This window comes from Megascapheus bottae, chromosome 29 (assembly GCF_031878675.1).
Source record: "Megascapheus bottae isolate mThoBot1 chromosome 29, mThoBot2.hap1, whole genome shotgun sequence".
Lineage (NCBI taxonomy): Eukaryota > Metazoa > Chordata > Mammalia > Rodentia > Geomyidae > Megascapheus > Megascapheus bottae.
The window spans coordinates 8,858,703-8,880,053 of NC_143537.1; the positions used below are offsets into that span (position 1 = coordinate 8,858,703).

The window sequence follows — 21,351 nt, forward strand, 5'->3', positions numbered from 1 at the left end:
ATTGGAGATAAGAGTCTCAGGTCCTTTTGTGCCCAGGCTGGCTTTGAACCTTAATCCTCAGATCTCAGCCTCCTGAGTAGGTAGGATTACAGGTGTGAGCCACCGCACCCCGGCTTGTCCCTGAGTTTTTTCACTTAAGGCTAGCACTCTACCACTTTAAGCCACAGTGCCACTTATTTTATTTTTGTGATTACAGATAGTAGTCTCATGGACGTTCATGCTCAGGCTGGCTTCCAAGATCCTCAGATCTTAGCCTCCTGAATAGCTAGGATTACAGGTATGTATATTCTGTAATTCAGTAGGATTATTCAGCTTTTTAGAGAAGAATTAGAAAAAACATTTTGTGGGTCATGGGGCTTGAACTTGGCCTGGGTGCTGTTCCTGATCTCTTCAGCTCAAGGCTACTGCCCTACCCTTGAGCCAAGCCCCACTCTCTAGAATTTAATTGGTGCCCGGGTTGGCATTGAACCTTGATCTTCAGATCTCAGCCTCCTGAGTAGCTAGGGTTACAGGCTGGAGGCACCGTGCTCGGCTCATGTTTTTGTTTTTAAAGATTCCCTCTAAGCGCAGTCTCCCTATGCTGCCTTGCGAAAGCTAGCCTGGAATTCCTGGACCCAAGTGATCCGTGATCCTTTCATCTCATCAAGCAGAGTAGCTGGAATTACCAGCAAAGCACCATGAACAGTGAAAAGATTAAAAGAAAAAAAAAAAGTGGGAGGTGGCTTTGAAAGAGAATCAAGTAGGTGGAAGAGTGTTCCAGAACACTCTGAGACCAAATAGTGAGATTTATCTGAAAAGTAACCTAAAGAAGAACATACTGGAGATGTGTGGTAGAGCAAGGCTCCAACTTAAAGCAATCCCCTGCCCCCATCAATAAGAAGTGCCAGAAAAATTAAGGGCTTATTGTCTCACGTCCTAAAGAACATATGTTAGTGCAGAAAACCATTCTAACTTTTGAAGGTCCAGACACAGACCTCCTGGCTTGAGATCTGGGAGTCTTTTCATTGATTCCCTCCAGCTTCTTTGCAGTCATGGATCCTGCCGTTCCATCTGTCTCTGAGACACCAAGCACTCTTCCTTACAAACAGATCCTAGCTGGGTACCAGTGGCTCACGCCTATAACCCTAGCTACTCAAGAGGCTGAGATCGTAAGATCATGACTCGAAATCAGTCCAGGCAGGAAAATCTCTGAGAGTCTTATCTCCACCAAACTCAAAATGCCAGCAATAGCTCCAGTGGTAGAGCCCCAGCCTTGAGCCAAAAGAAGCTCCGGGATGGCACTCAGTCTCTGAGTTCAAGTCCCAGGACTGGCACAAACAACAGATTCTCTTGCTCCTTACAGTTGACTTGAGATGTCTAACCATGCCCTTGGCGTTCACCTCACTGCTTCTACCTCTAGGCTTCTTCCTCCTTCCATGCTCTCTCCAGTGTTACCAAACTGTCAAACCTGGCTTGGCCTCCACACCAGAGCAATAGGGGATACACACAACCCCCAAAGCTTGCTCACTGCCTGCATCTTACCTGGGTGGCAATCCAAAGAGTGTCACTCATCCGGGTCTGACACCGCCTCCTAGTCATTTTATTGCCACTGTCTCCTGGGGCTGGGGGTGAGGTGACCAAGCCAGACCTGGACAGGTTGGGGAAGACTAGGCCAGATGATTCCAGATGATTCCTGCAACCCTGCTGGAAACCAAGGAACTTTTTATTCACTTGGTGCACCAGGAGCCACCCTGGGGGCCTCGGCCTGGGCCACGGCACCGGTGCACCCGCACCTCTTAACCTGTTGGGGAGGGTGGGCGGCCCGGGGCCTCCTCGCGCCCTCGGGGATGGGGTGGGGGGGGCGGCCTCGCGGCATCCAGGGCCCGCAGACTCCGGGAGGGGCGGGGAGGGGGGGTCCTGGGGTTCGCCAGGGTGCGGGTTCGTTAGGTGGAAGCGGGGTCCGGGGATCCCGGGCGGGCCGGGGTCGGGGTCGTGTGCCACGGCAGGCAGGCAGGTAAGGGGAAGTGTGGGGGGGGAGGTGGGGAGATGGCCGGAGGGTGGGCGCCCAGGCGAGGTGCAGGGGATCGGGGTGAGCCTGGGGGAAAGTGGGGGGGCCAGGCGACACGGGGGAGGGGGGCCAGGCGACACGGGGGAGGGGGAGTCAGGCGACACGGGGGAGGGGGGTCAGGCGACACGGGGGAGGGGGGCCAGGCGACACGGGGGAGGGGGGGTCAGGCGACACGGGGGAGGGGGGCGAAGGCGACGCCTGTCCTTTCTGGAGCTCGGGAGAAAAATAAATCAGTCAAACCCCGAGCTCTAGGGGACTGACCTACCCTCCCTATGGGGAACTCTGGGCCGCCATTGCCCTCCCCACCCCTCCACCCCACCCCATCCCACCCCCCCCCCGCCCCCACTCCGGCGGGTAAATCCATGGAACGGTTTGAAGGAAGACGCATGCGCCTGGAAGAAAATGACTAAATCGTTCAAAAGTTCACTATTTGCCCAAAGGGCGCAGGCGCCCAAACAAACAAATAAAAACAACAACAACCCCCCCCCAGGAAAACAAAAGAAAACAACAAAAAAAAGCCCCGCAGGTTCTTAAGAGGCGCCGAGCTGAGCCTTCACGCGTGCGCAGAACCGTCTCTCTGGAGGGAGGGGGGGCGGTACCTAGGGACTCAACACTGCGCCTGCGCCCGGGTGCTGTGTGACGCAAGGGGGCGGGCCCAGGGGACCGGGCCGCGCGTGCGCAGAGCTGGCTCCGAGGACCTTATTTAGGTTGCGCAGGCGCCCGCTGGCCATTTCTGCTCAGCGTCGTCGAGGCTGCGCGTGTCTGTGAGTGTCGCTCCGTCCGGGGTGGACGGGCCCTTGGATGTTCCCCGAGGATGTTTTAGAAGGGATATCGGGCTCCCTAAGTCCCCAGTGGAGCTCGAGGGGGGTCCGGGGCGGCGTCGGGAGCGGCGAATGGCTCTCCGGGGCCTGGGCAGCGCCGCCTAGGCCCGGAGGCCGCGCCGCCTCTATTGTGTGAGATGTGGGAGGAGGCGGAGCGGAAGCGGCCGCCGCCGCCATTTCCTCGCCTCCACGCTGGCTCGGCTTGGGGGGAGGAGAACCTCCTCCGGTATCTCGCGCCCAAGTTAGGCTTCTCGAGCCCGGGTGCAGGCGGAGGACGAGTCGGCGGGGTCCGCACGGCGCGGGGTGTGTGTGTGTGTGTGGTGGGGGGGCGGGCGGGTTGCTGCCATTGTGGCGGGCGGGCGCCGCGCGTCCCCGGGGCGCCCCGATTTCGAGATTCCGCTTTGGTGACTTAGGAGTTGAGATCTTGAGCCTCAAGCAAACCCCCCCCCCCCACCCCTCTTCCCCCCCGTTTGCAGTGCATTCGGACGCCAGGAAGCTTCGCGGAGACCATGATGTTGGGTACCGAAGGCGGGGAAGGGTTCGTGGTGAAGGTTCGGGGCCTGCCCTGGTCATGTTCGGCCGACGAAGTGCAACGATTTTTCTCCGGTGAGTGGAAAGCTTGGAGGCGCGGGGAAGTCGTTCGGCCGGGGGGGACCGGCGGGGCGGCCCGGCCTCCTCCCCCCCCACCTCCCCACCCCCTCCCCCCGCCCATGGGCGGGGCGGGCCGGGCCCTGGGGCGCCCTCTGGCGGGGCGCGGGAGGTTAGCGGTTCCCGCTGCGGTTCCTCGCGCCCAGCGACGGCTGTTACGCAATGGAAATTGCGAAAAGCCCCCCCCCCCACCCTTAACCTCTTTTGTGGAAGGAGGAGGAGGAGGGGCGGGTGGCTGGTTTGTGGCCACTAGGGTAGAATTGATTATTCTTTTAATTTTCATCACCTATCAAATGCCAGCTCGGCTCTCCATCCTGGATGTCCTCTTTGGAAAGTTGACATCTGCATGGTTGGGATCTTCCCCCCCCCACCCCTTAGTTCTAAAAGATTGCCTGCCCGGTAGGTGTTGGGCCAAGTGATAGAAAGTTGCCTCATCATAAAGTTAGACTTCTTGATATCCAACTTGAAGGGAGTGTCAGTATTTCATAAATTCACAACTTGGTAATGGAAGAGTGACTGTACACATTTGGTTTTTGGTCGGGCTCATTTCTGCACAGAAGCCAAAATGTGTATGTAAGTCTTTATGCCGTAGTTAGGCTATGATTTCTACTGGACTCCCGCGTGTTCCATTACTCGTGTAAGGGGTAGACTGTTTAAAGTTGGATTTGGAAGACCTGGACGGGTTTTGTAGTGTTGACTTACCATCTGAATTTAGCCATGGTAACAGAAAACTACCTGTAAAGACAAGCAAGTACACTGGAAGCCACTTTTGCAGGGTGCAAGACTGGGTTTGGCTTCAGCTGGGCAGCTTGGTAACAGTGGTACCCTTTTCACGTGAGTAATAGGCCTGCAGTTTGGACTTGAATGACAAATTGCAGTGTGCCTGTTGTCAGGATAAAGCTGACAAGATTACCCTCACCCAGACTTTCTGCTGTGTTAAGGAAATGAATTTATCAGGTCTAGAAAAGTTTGGTCAAAAGTGAAGATAGGGACAGTTCCTTGAGGGTTTTTTTTTTTTTCAGGCCAGTCCTGGGGCTTGAGCTCAGGGCCTGGGCACTGTCCTTAGGCTTTCTCAAGGGTAGCGCTCTACGGCATGAGCCACAGCACCACTTCCAGCTTTTTCTGTGTGGTACCGAAGAATAGAACCCAGGGCTTTGCATGCTAGGCTGCAAGTGTTCTACCACTAGGCCACTCTGGTCCCTTGAGTGTTTTTAAATTTTGTCATTAGGTTTGAACCCTGGGCCCTGAGCGCTGTCCCTGAGCTTCTTTTGCTCAAGTCTAGCACTCTGCCACTTGAGCCACAGCTCCACTTCCAGCTATATTTTGGCTTTCCTGCCCTGGCTGGTTTTGAACATTGATCATCAGATCTCAGCCTTTTGAGTAACTAGTATTAGCAAGCCAACCAGCACCTGGTTGGATTGCTGTTTTATAGTAGTAAGTGCTTAGAGATAGCTGCTGCTTGCTTCTTCTTTTTCTTTTTCTTCTTTTTTTTTTGCCAGTCCCAGGCTTGAGCTCAGGGGCTGAACACTGTCTTTGGGCTTTCTCAAGGTTAGAGTTCTTCCGCTTGAGCCACAGAACCACTTCTGGCTTTTTTCTTCTATGTATGTGGTATGGAGGAACTGAACCCGGGTCTTCTTGCCTACTAGGCAAGCACTCTACCACGAAGCCAAACTCCCAGCCTTTAAAGATAGCTTCTTCAGGAAACTGAACTATTGGCCTGGATCAAGTGGTAGAGAATTTGCCTAATAAACCAGAGTTCCTGAAGTCAGTTTCCAGCACTTGGCTGTGAGAAAAGCTTTGCAGTATTGGGGGCATAGTTCAAGTAGACTCCAAATTCATAACCCCAAATAATGCAAGAAAATGCCCACATTTGTGATCCTAGTACTAGAGAGTAGGAATCTGTCAGAAAAGGGAAGGAAAAGGAGTGGCTTTGGTAGTGGATTTCATTGATGGATTGGGGAGTGTATCCTTTCCAGGCTTGATGAGAGAGTGACAAGAGGTAACCTAGGAGTTGGTAATTTTTCAGTCATTTTAGGCATCATACGTGACTTCTTAGTGGTGACATACATGGGGGATCTCATCTGTATCATCCAGAGGTACTTTTAGGTTTAGGTTCTATATTAACGGCTGTTTTCTTTTCAGACTGCAAAATTCAAAATGGGGCCCAAGGTATTCGTTTCATCTACACCAGAGAAGGCAGACCAAGTGGCGAGGCTTTTGTTGAACTTGAGTCAGAAGATGAAGTCAAATTGGCCCTGAAAAAAGACAGAGAAACTATGGGACACAGATATGTTGAAGGTTTGATTTACATTGCCCTAGTAACAGTAAACTGTTTAAAACACATAGAGGTCTTACTCTTCTGAATTTTAGGTATTTGACCGCATGGAATGGGCATCTGAGGGAGTTTATGGCAGTTCTTTCTAGCTTATCTAAAGACCCAGGAAATCTGGACTTTGTTCTCTCACTTTCCAAAATTGACTAATTCTAAGCACCTTTTTCAGTATTCAAGTCAAACAACGTTGAAATGGATTGGGTGTTGAAGCATACTGGTCCAAATAGTCCTGACACTGCCAATGATGGCTTTGTACGGCTTAGAGGACTCCCCTTTGGATGTAGCAAGGAGGAAATTGTTCAGTTCTTCTCAGGTATGTAGTCCTGTTTGTTGCGGAGCAGTGAGTTATGGCTAGCTTCTGGCATCATAATAAGTAGATATTAAATTGAGTAGCTTAGGTACCTCAAGTAGGCTATATCTATGAATGAATTAATGTTTTCTTCCTAGAGACCTTCAAATAACTTAAGCCCATCTTTTAAAGGTGGAAGTTAGAAGTATTTCCAAAATGTTAACTTTGCCTGTGTTTAGTATTGAAAGTTCAGCTTAATTATCTGACTTTGTTTTTAGCAAATTCAAGTTAAAGGTAAGATCTGTCAACAGTAGCAAGAGGTGTTAAGAGAGTGTTGTAGTCCGTGGTGTCTGTTGTGAGACACTTAAAATTTGAGTCATGGGACCAGAGATACTTCTAATGGTCTAATTCTCTACGCAGGACACCATTAGTGGTTTAGCCAGCCTATCATAACTTTACTGAAAACCAGATGTAGAAAGTATAGAGTGAGTGAGTGTTCCAGTGCTAGTATCTGAGAAACAGAATAGAAAGTGTTTGACAATTGTGCGGCTGGGCCTAAAGTATTTGAATGTTTTTATGCTGAAGAGCTGATAGGATTGCATGTTTAGCAGAATGTTAGATTATTTTAAAATACTGTTCTTAATACTCTTTCTTGACACCCTGGAATTAAAAGCAAGAAATCCTTTCATGGTTTAGTGTAGTCATGTATTACGATTTTGACCATTAGATATGTACCAAGTCCTAGTATTTTGTCAGTTTGAAATCAAGTCTGTTTTGTTTTATCTAAATTGGTGAGAACTGAATGCTATCTGTCAACGTTAAATATGAACATAATTTCATATCTTCTAGGAAAGTGCTTTAAAGCCTTTTTGTAAGCTTGGGAATGTATCCACGGAAAGGATTTTTCATAAACGGAATTTCCAGAAGTGAATCAATCATACCACTGTTAGAACCTAAAGAGTGCATGATTGTGTTGTGTAGATAGTGTTTGTTGAAAGTTTAGACTGTATGTTTGTCAATTATGATTTAAGTAATGTTTTGATTTTTATATAGAATGTTTAAATGTACGTTTCTTTTTAACTTGAAGTTCCAATAGCTTTGCAATGAAATATAAAATTAGGTCAAAGGTGTTGTCTTGATTTTAGTAAAAACTGTTATTTTAATGCTTGAAACTTATATTACATTCTTGTATAATTCTCAGTATTGCATAGCATTTTTAATTGTGGAATTCTTAATGCACTCTGTGGAGAAGCAAGTTTCGTTGTTTAATGTTTATTCAGTGCCACAGGATGTGTTAAGAATCCAGTTATACTTTGTAATAGTGGAACTTCATATTATTGCAATGTATTATTTAAAGAGTACTTGTTGAAAGCATACCATTTCACCTAAGTTAAAATTCTGGTTTATTTAAAGCTATAAGAAGAATCATTTCTGGGCTTGTGATGTTAATATTGCCCCCCTACTGGGGTTATTTGTCCTTGGGTTGAAGGGTTGGAAATCGTGCCAAATGGGATAACATTGCCGGTGGACTTCCAGGGGAGGAGTACGGGGGAGGCCTTCGTGCAGTTTGCTTCACAGGAAATAGCTGAAAAGGCTCTAAAGAAACACAAGGAAAGAATAGGGCACAGGTGGGGATGGATGGTTGGTTGGATATGTCACTTTTCTTATGGTAAACAATTAAATCCATATTCTCTCTGCTTAAAAAGAGGAAATCTACTTCCTAATCCCAGCTAATTCACACAGTCCCAGTTCTCAAAACTCCCAATGTCCTATATTGCATCCACACTAAATTTTAGGTTTTAAAATGGTCCTCAGTTTATTTGGTCTACTTTGATTTTGTAAGATTCTCCCCCAAATCGGTAGAGTTGAGAGACTATGGCTTTAAAAGATTAATGCAAACCTGGCTTAGCTGTAATAACACCCATCTAGTAAATTCATATTACCATAAGAAAATGTGATACTTTCTGATCTTGTTTTTAAAGTTGAAATGCAACAACCTTTTTTCTTGCTGTATAAATTATTCTGCATATGTATTAATATAAGCATAGCTTTCAAGAAATTGTCACAAAAGGTTTTATTCTCTTTGCTTGTGACTATTTTTCATTGAAGCATGCGCTTACCTATGCTGATTCCTACTAAAAGCATAGGCTGGTTTACTGGCGAAAGGAAATGTGTAGTGTGGGCTACATAGTTGGTGGAGGCTGGCTGTGTATCCCACTCGCTATACATGCTGCCAACAGATTTAAGATTTGAAATGTTGAAAGTTGAGTGGAATTCTTTCCCTCCTAAACCCATTTATTTGTAGTTCTCCTCTTTACCCCTAAGGTTGGGCTCTGCCTCAGAGGAGTTATTTTTGATATATAAAGTTGACAATTAAATAGTTTTATTATTGAGTGAATTTCTGGTCATTGCCTATGCAAATATAAATAAGAAAGCTGGCTTTAAATATTAGTCAGTTTCATGGCTCTGACTAGATTTGTTTTTTGTGTAACTAAATACCTGTATGAAATGAACTAATGTTTCCTCTCCCCTCCTACTCCCTTCCCTCTTGAACAATGCTTTAGGTATATCGAAATCTTTAAGAGCAGTCGAGCTGAAGTTAGAACTCATTATGATCCACCACGAAAGCTTATGGCTATGCAGCGGCCAGGTCCCTATGACAGACCTGGGGCTGGCAGAGGGTATAACAGCATTGGCAGAGGAGCTGGCTTTGAGAGGATGCGACGAGGTGCTTATGGTGGAGGTGCGTACCTTCCCTCTTGCATGCTAGGCTGCTTGGTGCTAAGGCTATGCGCCTGCGTGTTTAACGTGACCATTGTAATCTGTCTTCCAGGCTATGGCGGCTATGATGACTATAACGGCTATAATGATGGCTATGGATTTGGCTCCGATAGATTTGGAAGAGGTGAGGTGAGAATGGGACTTGTCAGCTGAAGGGTGCTTACACTTGTCCATCTAGACCTCAATTACTGTTTTTCAGGAATGTCAGATCACAGATATGGCGATGGTGGCTCAACTTTCCAGAGCACAACTGGACACTGTGTACATATGCGGGGATTACCTTACAGAGCTACTGAGAATGACATTTACAATGTAAGTGTAACATGAATGAGTTCCTCAGTGAGATACTTCATTCTTTTGCCTGTAAGAAGACTTAAATTTGGGATGTAACAAACTTTAGGTTTTTTATGAGAAAGAGGATGCAAGTGTTAAAAGTTGTTTCTCTTCTCCCCCAGTTTTTTTCACCTCTTAACCCCGTGAGAGTTCACATTGAGATTGGTCCTGATGGCAGAGTAACTGGTGAAGCAGATGTTGAGTTTGCAACTCATGAGGATGCTGTGGCAGCTATGTCAAAAGACAAAGCCAATATGCGTAAGTACAACCGAAGCATTTGGGGCTCAGGAGGCTGTGACAGGCATTTATAATGGGGGTGTTTGAGGTCTAATTAACGTCTTCGGCATGACAGATTTGGTTATGTTGAGAAAAGTTGGGGATTTTAGTCACTACTGAGGAAGATGTGTGATGCTCCTATCCTGCTGTTGTCTTAGTGGATAGTTCTGACCAGTGCTCAAAAGATGGATGTGACAACCAGTAGCTAGAAATTTTGACCAGTTTTTTTTTTTTTGAATTTTTATTAGCAATTAAGATTTTTTTTAAGCCAAAAGTAGTAGTGGTGGTTGAAAAGTCTACTTAAGAACTTGTGTTTGTCTTGTTTTCTTTCACCAACAAACATTTTCAAATTTTTTTTCTCTCATTTCAGAACACAGATATGTAGAACTCTTCTTGAATTCTACAGCAGGAGCAAGCGGTGGTGCTTACGGTAGCCAAATGCTAGGAGGCATGGGTTTGTGTAAATATCACTTTAGTGTCTTTTTTTAAGCTAACCTTGTATGCCTTTTCTCTCATTTCAGAACACAGATATGTAGAACTCTTCTTGAATTCTACAGCAGGAGCAAGCGGTGGTGCTTATGGTAGCCAAATGATGGGAGGCATGGGCTTGTGTAAATATCGTTAGTTTTTTTAAAAACCAAAACATATATCTGTATAAGTCAATAAGTTTAATCTATATTTGATTAGCATAAGAATATTAAGTTAGTATAACAATTTTAAGTGTACAAATTTTAAGTTAGGCAAATCAGATTCTTTATTGGATACATTTTGTAATTGTCTTTACTATTTTAAAATTTGTACATTACATAAAACAGCTTAGGGTAACTAATTCAAATTAAGAGTTAAATGCCCTTGGGGGAGGGGATTACTGAACTAGAAATAAACTATCTGAATATAAAGTTTAAATCTAAACTATTCAGCAAGAATTCAGAATCAAAAGAAGTTTAATCTGGGGGACATAATTAGTTGGATGTAATTAGGATTTGAGCGGTACTGTGTGGTAACCTAAACAAAACTTGATGTATTAAGCTAAGGGAGAAACCCCACTAAATCCAATCTGTTCAGATCTTCACAAAAATGCCTCTACTTGTTGAATCATGGGGATTTAGTCCTGCTGATGGGAAGTGTTAACATTGGTTTATAAACATTTGACTAGCTCAAATGATGAATACAGGGATTAGCCTGGTAATAGACAATAGCAGGGGGAGACAGAGGTTTAGTAATAAAAGAACAAGACTGGAAACCATAGACCTAGAGTTACAAGCCCGGTACCACCAGGTACCACACTGCATGAGGAGCAAGGTTCTAATGTTCTCTTAACTTAACAGCAAACCAGTCCAGTTACGGTGGCCCAGCCAGCCAGCAGCTGAGTGGTGGTTATGGAGGCGGCTATGGTGGCCAGAGCAGCATGAGCGGATATGGTAAGCATGGTTTTTTATGTGTCCAGAATAAGTTTTAGGTAGGTTTCTTTAGTTGGGGGTGAATATACAGGATCCTTTTTGGTGAGATTGGGTTATTGTATGCTTTTGATCCTAATTGTTCTTAATAGCTTAATTTTCAGAAGCAATCATTGGGAGGGGGAAGTTCTGTAAGTTAAAATTTTAGTCATTGCAACTTTGGATTATCGTCGAATTGGAAACATCTGCCTTCGTTTATTAACATTAAAGTAATTTCACCTTTTCTGTCTTGGCTAGCATTAAATCAATTTTTGATGGGAGTGTTTTTTTGTTTGTTTTTTAAACAGTAGAATGGTGGTTGGGTTCAGGACCATATTTACTAGTCAGTTAACCTAGGGATGGTTTTATTAATTAATTTTTTTTCAATTGGTCTAAAGAATGGTGATTTTGGTATTATAGTCTTACCCTACAAAATCCTTTTGCAGACCAAGTTTTACAGGAAAACTCCAGTGATTTTCAATCAAACATTGCATAGGTAAATATTTTCTCAAAAAATATAATTTAAATTCCCAATAGCAAATACTGATATGTTGTAATAACACTTTCTATAGCAGTCAGTCAATGGCTCTGACTTAACTCTGGAGGCTGCCATTTTGGGCACAGTGAGTTGCCTTTAGCTTAACTTTGTCTCACTTCTGCCCATATGAATAGGAAAAGCAAGAGAGTTCCCCTGTGTTCCCTATTCATAAATACCATTCAGTGGACACATTGTGAATGTTTATGGTAAATTTTTTTTAAATGCCTTGCTTAGCTTTAAAAACAAAGTAATTTTGCAATTTTTGAAAAGCACTAGTTTTCCTTTAAACTTAATTTTCTACGTTGATCCTGAAGAATCCATTTAAATGGTAGCACAAGAGTCTGACAAGTTGGTACTGCAGAGAAAAAAGGGGTTAATTGAGACTTGCTTGGAGTCGGGACTCCCTTTTCCCACACGTGCTTCCTGCCACTTGGACAGCAGCCATTTGTACTCGTATACCTTTTACACTTTTTCTTGGAATGCTGTATTTATTTGGCTGATGATCCGACTTCACTCCTGACTTGTCACGTGGTCTCTTTTGCAGGTAGCCAAGGAGCGGTGAGCAACAGCTACTACAGTGGCGGAAGCCGTGCATCTGTGGGCGTGAACGGAATGGGAGGGATGTCTAGCATGTCCAGTATGAGTGCTGGATGGGGAATGTAACTGATCCTGATCACTGACTCTTGCTCAACTTTTTTAAAGAGAAAAAAAAAAAAGCAAAACCTTCAGTTTAACAGTTTTTGCAGTCCAGCCTTGTGATTTATGCTTCCTCTGTAGGTGGAAATGGGGATTGTTTTAAGGACTTGAGATGTTGAGGATTTTGAACATAGCAGTCATCTAGGATGTAACAGCCAAGTTGAGTAAACTATTAACTGTTAAACCATTTTCAGCTTTTCCCTAGTTATATTGTAGGATGTACTTAAGCAGTAAGTGTATTTAGGTTAAAGCAGTTGAATTATGTTAAATGTTGCTCTTATACCACATTACCTTGAACACTGTTTGCATGCATGTTGAAAGACATGCTTTTTTTTTTTTTTGTAAAATTCAATATAGAAGCTGTGTCTACAATTAAAAGTGAAACATTTGGCATGTTTGTTAATTCTAGTTTCATTTGATAAGCTGTAAGGCACGTGAGTTTAAAGCTTCTTTAAGTTAATTGGGAAACTTGGAGACGCAGTACCAATATTTAGGATTTTGGCCTTGGTGTTTGTTTGAAATTCTGAGGCCTCAATTTCAATCTTCATTGTATTGTGATTTCCTTTTAGGTGTATTGCGCTAAGTGAAACTTGTCAAATAAATCTTCCTTTTCAAAAGTGCACTTTGTCCTGTCTGCTTCAGCGTCTTGTGTTCTGCCCCTCCTCACCAGGGTGTAGGTCCTTGTGTCTAGCTGTCACTGGAAGGCCACTGTCTGACGGGTAAATTTACCTCGAGGCCTTTAAGGACGGGCTGTGCATTTGGCATGGTCTGAACTGTGCACAAAGGGGAGGTGCTTGCACGTCCTGCAGCCTTAGGCACGGCTGCTGAGAAATGCTGCTCTGCCCAATCTGATGGCAGATTTTGTTTATAGGGTTGGCTTTTCCCAACCTAGGATGCTGCTCATGCTAGGTGATACTTAGGTTTGAACTCAAGTGTTCTACAGAAGTCGCTACCTTTTTACATTTTATTCATTTTTTTTTTTGGTTGGTTGTACAGCTTGAACTTTGGGCCTGGGTGCTGTCCCTGGGCTCTTCAGCTCAAGACTACCGCCCTACCCTTGAGCTAAGCCCCACTTCTATTTTCTAGAAGTTAACTGGAGATAGGAGTCTCTGGTCCTTTTGTACTTGGGCTGGCTGGCTTTGAACCTTGATCCTTAGATTACAGCCTCCTGAGTAGCTAGGATTACAGGCATGAGGCACCATGCCTGGCAGTCCTCAGATTTATAGTTCCTGAAGTGGCCTAGTGGTAGAGTGCTTGCCTTGTATGCACAAAGCCCTGGGTTTGATTCTTTGGTACCACGTTAAGTTCTTAGCCTCTTAATACCAAATTTTTCAAAGAAGCTGTTACTGCTAAGTGTAGAGAATGAACTGAAGGATTGATCATGGGTGAAATCAAGTGTTTAGCACACAGCTTGATCAAGTGCTACAGGCACAAGTGCACTATCTGTAGACACAGTGAAAAATAAAGGATTTTATTGCAGGGCTGACAGGTGAGTTGAGGACATGGAATGGCAAATCTGACATGGAAGCACACGAGGCACACTCATGTGGCTTAGGGCACTGCATAAATCAAGATGTTAGGATGGGAATAGGGAAAAGCAGGTGCATACTAGTCCCAGCTGCTGCAAAATTACTATTGCAGTGTGGAGTCTCAGCAGCTGGTCTGCACAAGTCCTGGGAAGGCTGAACCTGCTGTCTTCCAGAGCACCCAAGAGGAAAAGATTTCAATCTTCCTTTAAGTTTCTATTGGGAAATGAGGGGCTTTGGGGTTCCCAAGCCCCTGGTAACCCCCTCCCCCCAGATCCATTTTGGCACTGTACCCTGGGCTGCCCTCTGCCCTGAGGACAGGTGGGCACGCTGGGACCTCAGGAGGCAGTGGACGAGCAGCGCTGGAGCAGCAGGGTGTGGCAGCTGTCACACACACGCACTGGCTTAGGGTAGGAGGGCAGGGCCAGCTCGTTGCTGGAGCAGGTGTTGCAGAAGATATGGCCACAGTTGCGGCAGTGGTGCTAGAGGACAGGAGAAGGGCAGTGAACACCTGGTTTCCCAGTGATCCAGCTGGCTCATGTGCTATCATCTTATGCTGGGTTTGGTTCCTTGGCCAAGCTCAGGGTTCCTCCATGTTCCCTGCTCTCCCCCCACCCCCAAGTGGATGGGGTAAGCAGAGGTGATGCCTTGTTGGGGGTGGATGGGGGCAGGCCTTCCCTGCAATGCATCTTTAAGGCCCATGTACTACCAGGGTCAAGTGCTCTCTGCTCTTACCAGTGAGATTTTGATGACCTGTGCTATGGGTTCCCCAGGGGTGGTTTTTGCCCAAATCAGCCAAAGTTTGGGTCTAGTACATAATTTCCAGTGATATATTTACCTAGAGCAAGCCAGTCACTAAGGGACTAGTGGGACAGCAGTGGTGGCGGTGTGACTGAATGATGGCTATGCCTCTACAAGGTGTGGAGGGCAGACTACATACCCCCCTGCCTGGGATGAGGGACCGGAAGGGAGGGAGGTCGGTTGTCTAGGCACAGCAACAAGTACAGCCATAATATAGTGCTGCAATGTGCTTGTCTAAGAACTTAGCCTGGACCAGAGAAGAAATCCCAGCAGGGCGAGAACTTGGGGAGAGGCAGCCCCCGCTTACCTTCCTTCGGGAAATGGAGAACTCCTTTTCACATTGCTTACAATGTGTTGCTTCATCATCTTTCAGCCAAGTATGGCCCTGAGGAGGTAAGAACATCTTGGAATTCCACCTTGTCTTACCCAGTGAGTAGCAATGTCTGGTCTCATGTATTGTCCCTTCCCGGTGGGTGGCACCTGGTTTCTTTTTGAGGCACAGCTGCTTTGTTGGCCTGGGCTCGAAGGACTCTGCCTGCCACCTACTGGCCAGTGTGCAGCTCTGCAGCAGTCCAAGCCTCCAGGCCGACTTGAGTATCCAGTTCACCAGGAGCTCCCCCATGCCTTCCTCAGACCAGCCCCCATGATGCACTGTGACTTCTTTGATGGGACTGTTAATAGCCTCCTACCTTGAGTGCCTTATTTACTTCCTTTATGTCTTCCATCTTCAGTTTGGACCTAAAAGAACATAAAACATCATTTTATAGCGGGGAGAGATAGAAACCTAGAAGAGGAATGCAACAGGATGTTGCTGTCAAATGTTTTCTACCTTCGTGTAGTTTCAGTCACCTCAGCACACTGGCTGAGGCTGAGCCTGAGCCTGGAACCAAATCTGGCCCCCCAAACAATGTTTAGCCTACAGGGGGCTTCAGACAATTTGGAAGTGGTTGATATAACGTAAAAGTTGAGGATGATCTTACAGAACTTCATGGAACAATCTCAGAAGTCCAAGTCTGTGGTATCTCTGCACAGCCACATCTGAGTGTGACATGCCTGCAAGGAGTGGGGTGGCCCCCTATTCTTTCTGGCAGAAAGAATAGTCCCTAGGCTTCTCCCTACTGGTGCTCTTGTCCACATAGTCTCAAAGGGGCAGGCAGAGGCCATGGCTGTTCATTCTGTCTCTAGCCCACTAGTGTTTATATAAGCAACAGAACTAGACATGGTCTTCTTGACAGAATGAAGTCAAGTAAAGTGAAACATTCATTTTCAATTAGAGGATCCACTTGAGCCTTTTTAGAAGCTGAGATGAGTCTAAATTGCCATTATGTCAGATCGAGTACCAAAACAGCAGGTCTCTGGGAGATGTAGGCCAGACTAAAGAAGGGATTAGAAAACATGCTCATCACTGATGGTCAGTAGACAGCTGTCCATTCTTGACCTGTAGGAATAAGCTGGACTGATAGATCAGAGGCTGCCAGATGGACAGGCCTTGGCAATATGGTCAGGATGGCAGCCTGACCACATTGACTGACTTCTGGAAAGCAATATATGAAGCGCCAGAGAAACCAGAAACTTCTCATAGCTGGGCGAGGTGGAGTCTGGCATCGGGCATGGGCTTGTAGGAGGGACAAGGGACGACTCTCTGCCTCGTTCTACCACCAGAAAATAGCTTAGGGTTACAGGTGGGCAGACGATCAGAGAGGAGGTCATGGTATGTGAAGGTGCAAGCGGGGAGCTGGCTCTTACTGGCTGAGATGCAAGCCCATTTCCTGGAGGGCTTGTTCCTGCTCCTCACAGACCTTCTGCAACTCTGCCTTCTCCTCCTGCAGCTCCTGCAGCTCCTGAAACAGACAAACCATACATGCCACACACAGTCCCCAACACATGCAGATCTTATAAAACTGTAAGAGCAAAAAGTTGATTTACTGCATTAACTTCTTCAAGAAGGGTTCTTTTGTGTATTACGGACGGCTAGAAGGTGAACACTCTTAAGAGTGGTGCCCGGCTTGGGGCAGGGACCAGCTACATTCATCAGGCACTAGTTACTCAAAGCCACGAATGGTGGCACACACCTGTCTTCCCTCCTACTGAGGAGGCAGAGATCTGGAGACATCTCAAAGGCAGAGATGAAGCCCTGTTTCAACAACAAGAACATTGGGTATGGCAGCTTGTACTTGGCATCCCAACTATGTGGAAGATGTGGTACTAGGAGATTGTGGTCTAGGCTGATCTAGGTAAAACACTTGAGACCCTACCAGAAAAATAACTAAAGCAAAAAGATCTGGGGGTGTTGCTAAAGTGTTAGAGCCCCTGTGTAGTGGGAGGCACCGAATATTCAACTCCTAGTACCATCTCCCTATAAAAACCCCGAACCCAAACTAGTTATTCCCACAGGGCAAACAAGGCCTGCCTAAGTGAGCTTCTATTAAAGACAGACTTCCTGTTCAGCAGTGAAGAGGTTGCTTCGGAGAGGGCTGACCAGGGATGATGAGGGCAGAGTTCCAGACCCTCTATGGACTTGGGAGCCTGTGTGGGGAGGAAGGAAGATCACTAGGGGCAATGCTGACTGTCACCCAGGACCAGTGCACTTGGCAAGACTAGGAAAGCCAGGATGGAGACACAGAAACTGGGTTTTCACGTTGGGATGCTAGGAATAGCAGAGGGGTTCAGTACCACCAACTTCTGCTGCACGCTCTGTTGGGCTGTTAAGCACTGGAAATGTTAGGCCTGTTAGACTGGGGGTAGGGGTACTGGGGTAGAAGGATGTAATTCAAATAGAGTCTTCTAAATTGGAGTATATTAAACAAGCAGAACTTATCTGTGTGTGTGCTGGGGGGGGGGGGGTCATGGGGCTTGAACTCGGCCTGGGCGCTGTCCCTGAGCTCTTCAGCTCAAGGCTACTACCCTACCTGTGGGCCTGGACACTGTCCTTGATCTCTTCAGCTCAAAGCTACTGCCCTACCTTTGAGCCACAGTCCCAGGTCCCATTTTCTAGAGGTTAACTGGAGATAAGAATCTCAGGTCCTTTTGTGCCTGGGCTGGCTTTGAACCTTGATCTTCAGATCTCAGCCTCCTGAGTAGCTAGGATTACAGATGTGAGCCACTGTGCCCGGCTACAAGCAGAACTTTCTAGGTCCTCTCTCACCATTTCTCCCCTCCCCATTCTGAGCCCTTCCCAGCAGCTTGAGGCCCTTTCCATTAGAAGCCACACTGTTACATGGTACAGGGACTGCAAAGCCCTGGTCTGAGGATGCCCACCCTAGGGACAGCCCCATGTTGGCTTGGCCAGGCTGGCAGTGACAGCAGGCCAGGGAACCTTGAGCACAGGGCACATTATTCTGGGAGCTGGGAGGAAGGCTGGGCACACGAGCTGTAACCTGCTCTACCCAGAAAGACTGGGCTGCGGAGACTGCTGGGATTTTCCTGGGGGGGGGGGGGGTTCAGACTGCTCTGCCTTTCCTGGGAAGTCTGGTTCTACTAGAAGATGGGGATGCCAGGCCAGCACCCCACTTCCCTCGCTCTTGGAAGCCTGTAGGATCTGGGCCACATTTTCCAGGTAGGCGATGCAGGGGGAAATGGAGGGGAGGTCTACTCCAGATCTCACTGGGAGTCCCAGTCACTCTACTTTCTGGGGATGACTTGATCTTGAACAGAGTGGCCAGCCACCCACTGGAGAGAGGGAGTCACTGGTGTTGGTTAGAAAGTGTTGGTTTTGGCTAGGTGTTGGTGGCTCATACCTGTAATCCTAGCTATTCAGGATGCTGAGATCTGAGGATCACAGTTCAAAGCCAATCCCAGGTAAGAAAGTCTGTGAGACTCTTACCTACAATTAACCACTCCAAAACCAGAAGTGGAGCTGTGGATCAAAATAGTAGAGTGCTAGCCTTGAGTGTAAAAGCTCAGGGACAGCGTGCCTGCCCTGAGTTCAACTCCATGACCAACAAAAAGAAAAAAAGAGGGTGGGAGGGAGGGAAGTTGGAAGGGAGGGAGGAAGGAAGAAAGGAAGGAAAAAGGAAGAAAGAAAAGAGTTGGTCTTTGCACATCGTGCTGGTTTGGGGCCTGTTCAGGTACAAGGGCCTGCCGCCTGCACAAGCTCTGTATGCAGATCTCTCTGCCTTGCTCACCACTCAGGCCTTTGGTCTCTGCTGCTCTCACCCTTCCATTCCCAACCCCCTCCCTGAACTGGTTGTGAGGCTTGAACTGGGGGCCTGGGTGAAGTCCCTGAGCTCTTTTGCTCAAAGCTAGTGCTCTACCCCTGTGAGCCACAGCTCCACTTCTGGTTTTCTGGTGGTTATTGGAGGCAAGAGCCTCACAGACTTTCTGCCTGGGCATGCTTCAAACCGCGATCCTCACATCTCAGCTTTCTGAGTAGCTAGGATTGTAGGTGTCTGCCACTGACATCCAGCCACCATTCCACTCTCAGGATGATCTTGGCCTTTTCCTTGGACAGGTGCTGAGAACAGCTCCCTACACTTTGGTGGGCGGTGGGGCTCCCACATGAAGGGCATGGGAGAGGGCCTGGCTTACCTTCTTTAATCCTTCTACTTGCTGTAGCTCTGCTCGGAGAAGAGACGAGGAGTCTTTCTCATGCTGTAATTCTCGCTGAAGAGCTTGTCTTTGCTCTTTTTCGGATTTTAACTCTTTCTCTAGACTTGAGCTGTTTACCCAAAAGGAACTGGAGTTAATGTCATTGGAGGAGGCAAGGAGACCAGGTGCCAGGCACCTGTGCCCCCCCTCCCTCCACAGGAAACACAAGAACCCAAGGCCACTGAGCAAATGACCTGTAGAGATGCTGATGGAGAGAAAGGAAACACACCACAGCACAGTGCTGTCCTGACTCAGAGATGGAGCTAACAGCAATAATTCCAACCACCAGTAGCAATGGATGAAACTGAGTGGTGAGCGAGTAGTCAAGGCCAGGGCTGAGCAGCAGAGGGCTGGCAGGACCCCTCAAGCCTGCTTTCTCATGGCTCATTTGTTGTTTGTTTAGCATGTGGGCTCTCCTGCATATCTTAGCTTGCAGGGGTGAAGTCTGAGGTGGGGTGCTACCTGCCTCCAGCTCTTCCCTCCTCCAATCCTCCCAGCTGCTCCCCGACGCTTTCCAAGGAAACTTACCATTGCTCGTGCAGCTGGGCCAGCTGCAGCTGCAGGGCACTGACCTTGCCGCCAAGCTCCTGTTGCAGCTTGTGGCTCCGCTCCTCAGCCCCCTGTCTTGCCCGTTCTGAGTGCTGTAACCTAGAGGCAGTGGCAGTGGCAGAGACAGAGATAAAGGAAAATATTGGGTTTTGTTGTTGTTGTTGTTTATGAGACAGTCTTAGTAGCCCAGATTGACTTGAACCTTCAGCTGTCTCATGTGCAGGGATTTCAGCTGTGTTCCATGATATTCAGCTTTCTGTTTTTTGGAGACAAAGTCTCACTGTGTTGTATCATTTTTTCTCCCCATTCTCCCCAAGTTCTGGGGCTTGAACTCAGGGCCTGGGCATTGTCCCTGAGCTTCTTTTGCTAGCACTCTACCACTTGAGCCACAGCTCACTTTCGGCTTTTGTTTATATGGTACTGTGGAATCGAACCCAGGGCTTCACGTATGCCAGGCAAGCACTCTACCACTAAGCCACATTCCTAGTCACACTGGTTGGTTTCGATCTCCTGGGTTCCAATGATCTCTGGTCTCAGCTTCTCAAGTAGCTAGGATTGCAGGCATGAAGTACTGAGTCCTGCTGCCTCTAATTTGAGATCCTTCTGCCTCAGTCTCCTGAGTAATGGGATTGCAGGTATTGGTGGCACTGGCTTCAAACTCTGGTCTGTTTCTATAGCCACGCCCTCAGTCATTTTTGTATTTTGTTAGGCTCTTGAGATTTTACCCACATTTACAACTTGCCTTTTATTCTCTCTCCCCCCCCACCCCTCTCTCTCTCTCTCTCTCTCCCCTCTCCCTCTCCCTTTCCCTCTCTCTCTCTCTCTTTTGGTCATGGGGCTTGAATTTTGGGCCTGGGCACTGTTCCTAAGGCTAGAGCTATACCACTTTGAGCTACACCACCACTTCCAGTTTTCTGGTGGTTAATTGGAGATAAGAGGCTCATGGACTTTTCTGCCTGGAATGGGGCTTTGAACCATGATTCTCAGATCTCAAACTCTTGAGTAGGGAGGATTATGGGCATGAGCCACTGGTGCCTGGCTTGATGTGATATTTAAATGTGAGTGACATAACACTCACTGTTTAGCTCTTGTTACTGTGAGGACAGTTTGATGCGGTGGCCAAAAGGCTGGTGAAGGAAAGATTGCTGCAACCAGATCTTCTGCTGGGCAAGGCTCTCATCACCCCAATTTGTCTGTACTTCTGGAAGGAGCTTGTTGGTCTCAGGCCCAAAGGATGCCCAGCCCTCTACCACCACACTCTTTGCCAGGGGAAGTGATTACCTTTCTTCCATTTGTTTCATGTTGGATATCACTTGATTGGTTTTTCCCTCAAAGGATGTGATAGCTTCATTCTTCTGCTGTAAACTGCTCTCTGCATTCTACAAAAGCAAGGAAGGGTTTGTATGGGGCACCTTCAGGCCTGCTCTGAAAAAAGATAGGAACACTTTTGTGTCAATTAAATACAGGTATTTAGAAAGAAAAAAAAAACAGAAAAAAAAAGATAAATGGATACTAGGTAATGGGAAAGTGAATGGAAGAAGGCAAAAATGAAACAAGAAAGTGACAAGAAAGTCTTTTTTTTGGACAGTACCGAGGTTTGAACACAAGACTGTGCACATGCTAGGTAGGTACTCTGCCACTGAAGCCATGCCTCCAGTCCTCTTACTTTGCTTTACTTTTCAGGTACGGTC

General features: G+C 46.9%; 2 protein-coding genes across 7 annotated transcripts in view; one reads left to right on the forward strand and one right to left on the reverse strand.

Annotated features, from left to right (window-relative positions):
- The first annotated feature begins 2,731 nt into the window (after window positions 1-2,731).
- On the forward strand, window positions 2,732-12,817 carry Hnrnph1 (heterogeneous nuclear ribonucleoprotein H1). Of its 6 annotated transcripts, XM_090320862.1 has the most exons (14): window positions 2,732-2,811; window positions 3,345-3,474; window positions 5,659-5,814; window positions 6,018-6,161; window positions 7,627-7,765; window positions 8,702-8,880; window positions 8,971-9,042; window positions 9,097-9,230; window positions 9,374-9,509; window positions 9,898-9,957; window positions 10,049-10,138; window positions 10,856-10,948; window positions 11,410-11,459; window positions 12,046-12,135. In XM_090320862.1, exons 2-13 carry the CDS (start codon window positions 3,378-3,380, stop codon window positions 11,457-11,459), a joined length of 1,350 nt encoding a protein of 449 aa, XP_090176988.1. In that variant the 5' UTR covers window positions 2,732-2,811; window positions 3,345-3,377; the 3' UTR covers window positions 12,046-12,135. The 6 variants fall into 6 exon arrangements, with proteins under 6 accessions (XP_090176988.1, XP_090176984.1, XP_090176989.1 ...); XM_090320858.1 differs by lacking the exon at window positions 11,410-11,459 and having other exon boundaries at window positions 12,046-12,817; XM_090320863.1 differs by lacking the exon at window positions 10,049-10,138 and having other exon boundaries at window positions 9,898-9,987.
- Window positions 12,818-13,652: 835 nt separating this feature from the next.
- Rufy1 (RUN and FYVE domain containing 1) overlaps window positions 13,653-21,351 on the reverse strand; it is a 29,790-nt gene continuing 22,091 nt past the window's right edge. The window contains exons 12-18 of the mRNA XM_090321215.1: window positions 20,942-21,039; window positions 19,640-19,759; window positions 19,052-19,181; window positions 16,271-16,365; window positions 15,214-15,262; window positions 14,832-14,909; window positions 13,653-14,205 (exon numbers count right to left, since the gene is read on the reverse strand). Of these exons, the coding sequence (XP_090177341.1) occupies window positions 14,062-14,205; window positions 14,832-14,909; window positions 15,214-15,262; window positions 16,271-16,365; window positions 19,052-19,181; window positions 19,640-19,759; window positions 20,942-21,039 (714 nt within the window). The 3' untranslated portion in view covers window positions 13,653-14,061. The remainder of the gene's footprint in view (window positions 14,206-14,831; window positions 14,910-15,213; window positions 15,263-16,270; window positions 16,366-19,051; window positions 19,182-19,639; window positions 19,760-20,941; window positions 21,040-21,351) is intronic.